General features: G+C 38.9%; 1 protein-coding gene across 1 annotated transcript; it reads left to right on the top strand.

The window, feature by feature from the left end:
• Window positions 1-1,938: 1,938 nt before the first annotated feature.
• On the top strand, window positions 1,939-6,843 carry LOC115787596 (recoverin-like). Its single transcript, XM_030740346.1, has 4 exons — window positions 1,939-2,091; window positions 3,110-3,675; window positions 4,961-5,072; window positions 5,491-6,843. The coding sequence occupies exons 2-4, from the start codon at window positions 3,295-3,297 to the stop codon at window positions 5,574-5,576; spliced, it is 579 nt and encodes a 192-aa protein (XP_030596206.1). The 5' UTR covers window positions 1,939-2,091; window positions 3,110-3,294; the 3' UTR covers window positions 5,577-6,843.

Below are 6,843 nucleotides of genomic sequence, written 5' to 3'. Positions count from 1 at the left end.
AGGCTTCATTCTGTACTGTGAGAGACTGTTGGATATTGATGTGTTTCTGTGTAGACTGGTTGACAGTGGAGCAGATGGCGGATCAGTCAACACTCAGTTTAAGTGTATTTAAATCCCCTGCTGAATGCAGCAGAGACATCCTCCACCTGCTGCCTGCCAACTGGATTTAAACTGCTAATTCTTGGCCTGCCTAAAGGTCTAAGGTAGATTTGGAAACAACTTTCCTTTACTTTGTCACTTCACTTGATCAGGTTTATTTTTACAGCAGACAAAACCAGCTACACGCTTGCAAACATGCAGCGTTTCAGTGCCAAGGTCAGCCAGCTGACTTGATTTCCTCTGTGGGCTGAAGATAGAAGCAGGCTGTCCCGTTATTCTTAAGACATATCTCATGGCAGTGATAATTATTATGGTCCAAAGAAGCTCTTATATAAACAGTGGTCATTTAAAATTAAAGAGAAAAACTGAGTCAAATTATTTCTGCAGTTTGAGTCATGACCAGAAGAACAGCAGCTCTGCTTTCCTGAAATACTTCATTAATGTATGCTTTAAATATACATGTTCATTTTTGCACTGGTGATGCTAGGTTTTAGAGGCTGTGGCTTGTGTTGTCATATGATTAGATCACAAATTATTTCTAGGTTTTTATCACAGACTGTATATAAAAGAAGGATTTAGCCACTGTGATGCTACCTGCTGTCTGGACTGCACAGTTTGTAGCCCCAGTGTGAGCATTTTGACTGCTGCCATGTTGTTTTTTAGAGCCAGAAGTGGCCACATTTGGACCAGTTAGCAGTGTGTGATCAGCTGAGGCTATTGTGCACTACAGTTAACAGCACTGAAGCCAAATGATTTATCAGATTCAAATGGAAGGAAGCCAGTATCCATCTGCTGGACTTCAGCTAATTCGAATCACTGAGCATCTTTCCCTGAAGGCACGGACACCACGAGGCAGAGAGGTTCAGTAATTAGGCGAGGTGGGGCCTAGCAGACTGTGCGTGTTGGCACACCTGTTAATTAAATAAAAACCCACATGGGTGAGGCATTAAAAAACGTACTCCCTGTACAGTGGCGATAAAGGGGAAAATCATCTGATATAGACCAGACCCAGTGGCCACTAGAGGAACTGCAGCGTTTGGCTCTGTGGCATTGACTTCATTTTTTAGAACCTCTGTTCATATAATGCATTAAATACACAACAAACTCACAAAGACACTCATTCTTACTGAGCTGTTATAATTCAGTGAGGCTAGAACATAACTGCCATGATTTCCTCTCTGCCTCTGAATAACCAAAGAAACAACCATTATATCATACAAACAGTTTTTAAGAAAAATCTTTCTAAAAATAACAGGTGACAGAGTGATCAGTCACTTCACACTGGCAAAGCGGATAGCATTGATCATCCTGTTACAATGCAGTATCTGCTGGGAACCCCTGGGCATTCTCGCAGGTGTTACTTTGACAGTTGTACAAGTGATCACTGCCAATCTGTAAAACCTGCTCAGGAGCAGCTTGGGGCAAGAAGCTCCAAACTTGTAGCCATTTCCCAAATTCTCCAGATCCCAGTCTGACTGAGCATCCGTGGAATGCTCTGGAACAAGCTCGATCCTCGAAGATGCCACCCCACAGCCCAGAGCATTCACTGCCAGTGTCAGCCTGCCAAACACCACAGGATGCCCTCAGAAGGTCATTTTAGACTTCCTTACAGGATTTGTTTTCCTCTTTAAAAATTTTAATGCTATATTTTAGTAAACTTGAATGAGCATGCATCAGTTGTGGGTTGGGTTTTTTGTCCTGTTTTGTTAAATGAACATAGGATACTTGTTGAGTTTAAGTTGGCAGTGGTGCTTATTTGTGAGAAACCTTATATAAAGTAACTGCGAGTAACACGAGTGACCGTTTGACTATGTGGAAAAAAAAAGGAAGCAGCAGCTCAGGAAGCTCAGGGGTACGCATGGGTGGTGGTGTGGCTCCGCCTCAGGGTGATCCAGATTAATTGACTGATCCCATCAGGTGGAGGCTGATTTCCTCAGCTGCTCGCAGACAGAGCATCACTGTTTATCCTGGACTCCCCAGCTGATCGCACAGGTAGGGAACAGAAAGAGCTGTGCAACACCGACAGATAAATTTTGATCATAAAGAGTCTGGCAACAGTGAGACACTAAGATTGTTGGATTTAATCAGCTGTTGTTCAGCTTAATTTAATGTAAATGATTAATTTTATTTGTGTTGATTAATGGTAAAATTTAGTCAAAGTGAAGTTTTTTTTATATGGATTTGAACTGAAACCTTTTCTTGTTTTATTATAGAGTGTGCAAGAGACTTTTACCCAAGACTGAATTATTCTTTTAAATATATTAGAGGGAATATTTGTGATATTCAATCATGTTTGTCACAGATGAATTGATTATAGTTCATTAGAAATTATTTTATCACACCCTAAAATGGTCACTTGTGCAGTTGTCCTGGTGTTTTATCAGTTGTGTAGCAGGACAACAACAATTTTTGTTTTCATGTAATGATGTTAGATTTGGTCACTGTATCAAACCGGGGCCTTTCCTGCTGTAGTACACAACAGATGCTCACTACAAGCTGAGCTGCAGGCTGACTTGCACCCTTTGAATACCCTCACCAATGTGAAAGTTTGTAGATATTGACTGACTGTCACTTATAGATGCAATCACTCCATTGAAGATGCATTCATGGTTTGGCCCTTTCAGTTTATGTATGACATTGCTAAAGAAGCTAAAAATTGGCAGACTATTAAAAATTGAATGTGGCTGCAACACAGCATTTTGCCCCATGAAGTAACAGATAGCTAAGACAGTTAAGGTTGGATAAAGCTAAGTATAGAAGTCACTGGGGCTAAACAGCTCTCAGTACAGTACAAGATGCACTCATGTGCCAAGAGCATGTCTGTTTCAACCCTCAGTTACAACCTGGCTTGCTGCTTATTTTAAAAGATCAATAGGGTAGAGACTTGCACACTTGGATGTCATAAACAAGGACTTTACTTCTGACCTGAAATGAACCTTGTCACCTTTTGCTGGCAGTACAGATGGTTGACTGGCTTAAAGAGCTTACCAAATGGCTGTTCTTTTCACAGCTTTCATGTCCGTGGGCTGAACAGCAGGCAAGGACTAAGATCAAGAGTGCTGCAGCCATACCTCAGGAATAGTCCTCTGTTTACCCCTTTGACAAAGTAGAGGAGGTAACTTTTTAGGTTAAAGTGCCAGGGGCCACAGATTCATATTCAGATAAAGGTCTAAAACATCCCCAAAACCACCAGCAATGGGTAATAGCAAGAGTGGAGCTGTGTCCAAGGAGATCCTGGAGGACCTGAAGCTCAACACCAAGTTCTCAGAGACTGAGATTGTCCAGTGGTACGAAAACTTCAAGAAACAGTGTCCAACAGGCCGCATCACAAAAGAGGAGTTTCAGACAATCTACAGCAAGTTCTTTCCAGACAGTGATGCCAATACATATGCTCAACATGTCTTCCGCTCCTTTGACACAAATGATGATGGCACTCTGGACTTCAAGGAGTACATCATTGCCCTCCACATGACATCAACAGGAAAGACCACCAGGAAACTGGAATGGGCCTTCTCACTGTTTGACGTAGACAAGAATGGATACATCACCAAGTCAGAGACCAAAGAAATTTGCACGGTGAGTGAAAGGGTGGTGATGCTCTTCCTTTGACAACTTTGGCTTTGTACATAGTTTACAGGAATATTTGGGTGCATTCACAAGAACAAATTATAGACACAAGTATCATCTGCATAGAGGCTGATATTATACTGTCCTGTACTGCATGCACAACCTTCTTATTATTGCAAAACAGACATCTATAGTTAGAATTAAGACTCTTTTTAAATATGGGATCCCATTTTTATTTTCTCAGATATGTTCATAACTACATAATAGTTTAAATCTATTGTACGTGTCATGGCCTTATGTTTGTTAAGTAACATTTTTTTTAAAACAAAAGATTAGACTTTATTAACATTGATAAACTGGTCAGGTTTAACTTAAGCCAGAAAGAGGTATGAAGTTAGGATACATGAATATATAATAAACTTAGTATAAAAGCAAGCGTAGTACAGTTTAAAAGAATTCTTAAAAGTTTTTAAATGACATACCACATAGTAACCTTTTAATAATTAATCACCCTTAATAGGGGAAAAAATTCAAATTTGAATACTTTTCAAAGAAATATGATACTAGCTTTAAAACTTTGAACAACAAATAAAGTATAATGTAAACAACTGTATCATGGACATAGAGGATGATATGGGACATAGTGTCTGATCTTGTCTGATTGTTACCTTGCAATATAAAGCACCTAAATGGTGCTGTATAGTTTTATAAATAAAACTGAACTTAACTGATTTGAATTGAATTGAAAAATAATTAGTTTAACCTACTGTGCAGTGTTTTGCATTTTATTTATATTTAGAAATAAAACTAGCAACTGCCATCATTATTCACCATCATTATTAGTTGTTTATTCAGGGCTTAAAAAAGCCAATGTCTTCTCATTCCAGGGTATCACATCTGAAATGCAAGCAATACAAATACAGTTTTTGGTGAAAGTCCTCCTGATATGTGACAAGATTATTCAGTCTGTGTGCTGAAAACTCAAAGGCAGTAAAACTAACAGGCGTTGTGCAGTATTTAACATTTGCATTCCTTGCAAACCATATTGGAGCAGCCACGTTTCAGCCTTAAAGATTAGAGTTCATATATTCACTAAACAAAGCCAGAGGGGCCAAAAGAGATGGTTGGTTAATCTGTAGCATCGCACCATTTTGTTGCTGTTTTGGTTGGTGAAATGGCCCCATTTCCCTCTGCAGTCACAAAGCAGATTTTACTGTATATAACTGCAGCCCACACAAGTGAAATCTGTTCTTTCTTTTCACCAAACTTTGTCTTTTTGTTTTTCCCTTAACAGGCAATTTTTAAGCTGATTCCCAAAGAGGAACTGATGAAGTTGCCTGAAGATGAAAACACAGCTGAAAAGAGGGCAGATAAACTCTGGAAATATTTTAACAAGGGTGACAATGGTAAGAAACAGTGGAGACAGTATACGGGCAGATAAGCAGATTAGACTTGCGATAGTCTTGGTGCTCTAAACCAATGAAAATGCTGGTTTAGTACTAAATCCCTGAAGCATGTGACAAATATTTTAGACTGTCCTGAACTGACATTCGTAGGTTAGCCTGCTGGTTTGCAACATTTCCAAAGGAAGTTATGTTAAAATAAAATGCATTCTGCTTTTGTACAACAAAATTACTCCACAGTCCACTCAGTGAAATGACAGAAGGTCAAATGTCCAACACAACATACTATGAAATAGTTCCTCAGTTATAGAGTTTATTGCAGCCTCTCATTTAATTGTGTTAAATATCCATTTTGAAAACTTATTTTTAGTTTTTTTTAATCTTTCCAAATAAATGAAACAAATTGTTTTTCTCTTTGCAGACCGAATCGCAGAAGGGGAGTTCATCCAGGGAGTTTTGGATAACGAAGATGCTCTCCGCTTGATTCAGTATTCACCTTTAAAGTAGCTGTTCCAGCAAACATTTTCACCACGTATTTCTCCCGTCCTGTCACTGTGTATGTCTTTTTTTACTTCAGTCTGCTAACGCACCTGACAACACCTTCACAGAACACGAGCACACTGCAGGTGTGATGATAATGCCCCATTGGCCTACATTAAACAATGACAGAACCGTGTGGGGTTTTATAATATTGATTGAATGCCCATATGTGCTGTCTGAGTTATTTAAATGAATGTGGAAGATAAAAATGGGACAAACTGTAAGTACAGTAAAAGTCACCGTAGTCGAAGTTGCACAAATCGGCTTTTCATTTTAGTGCGATGGCTTCTACAGGTCCCCATTTTTTCTAACATTAATTCCAATAAAATCATCACCTAAGTCGGATGAAAAATCTGGTCCTCAGCTCACTTCCGTGCATCGACTCGTTCATGCACAACTACACACACTAACAATGCCTGGAGATCGCGTGAGCGCCTATAGTCACGTAATGTCTGGATTGGCTGCACTGGGTGAATCAGTTCATTTCACCGGAGACAATCATGGCAAGCGTAAGCTACAAACTCGCACTTATGAGCAGAAATACGAGATTATAAAATTTGTGGAAGCAGAAGCTATTGCAGCGAAATTCGATATTAGACCCCAAACTGTCGGAAATTTTGAAGAATCAGATTTTTACACTTACAGAGAAGACGGACTTTTACAAGTCAGATGAAATTCCATGAACCACTTAGGACTGACTTAGGCGATGTTTACTGTATTTCAAATTTCAAAGTATCATATGAAGTGCTTGTTGAGCAGCGCCTGACAGCAACATCCCCTCGAAAATGTGTGAACAAACTTCTACACATGTAAATAAAATGTGCAACTTCTGCTACCTTATTCACTGAATACAATAGATGAGGCACATTTAAAAGCATTTAGTTTGAATTTCTTAAGAAGATGAAAACTATAACCTGTCATGCGGAGTAGTTAAATTATTACTACCATAAAATATGTTCTACCTCCTTGTCTATCCTGAACCAACATATAGCCCCCGGTGTAACTACAGTAAACGCAGGAGGTATGCATTATTCTTGTCTCATTTCATGTCTTTTACATACTTCATTTCATCCATATGTCTCAATCTTTAATGTTTGATGTCCTAGTTAAGATGTGAATATGGCAAATAGACTTGTTACTGTAAGACAACATGTGAAACCAAGTCTTGATCCTGTACAATACAATGTATAAATCAAGATAATGAAATTATAATAAAATGTAATTGTCAAAAGTC

This window comes from Archocentrus centrarchus, chromosome 11 (assembly GCF_007364275.1).
Source record: "Archocentrus centrarchus isolate MPI-CPG fArcCen1 chromosome 11, fArcCen1, whole genome shotgun sequence".
In the NCBI taxonomy this organism is placed as follows: Eukaryota; Metazoa; Chordata; class Actinopteri; order Cichliformes; family Cichlidae; genus Archocentrus; species Archocentrus centrarchus.
Note: the sequence above shows the minus strand (reverse complement) of the source record. Positions and strands in the feature narration are given on the sequence as shown.

What these genes read in the sequence shown, in the direction of transcription:
- LOC115787596 (XM_030740346.1), top strand. Translation starts at nt 3,295, where the DNA reads ATGGGTAATAGCAAGAGTGGAGCTGTGTCCAAGGAGATCCTGGAGGAC. An exon ending in AGACCAAAGAAATTTGCACG is followed by an intron (nt 3,676 to 4,960) that starts GTGAGTGAAAGG and finishes TTCCCTTAACAG; the next exon opens with GCAATTTTTAAGCTGATTCC. An exon ending in TTTTAACAAGGGTGACAATG is followed by an intron (nt 5,073 to 5,490) that starts GTAAGAAACAGT and finishes TTCTCTTTGCAG; the next exon opens with ACCGAATCGCAGAAGGGGAG.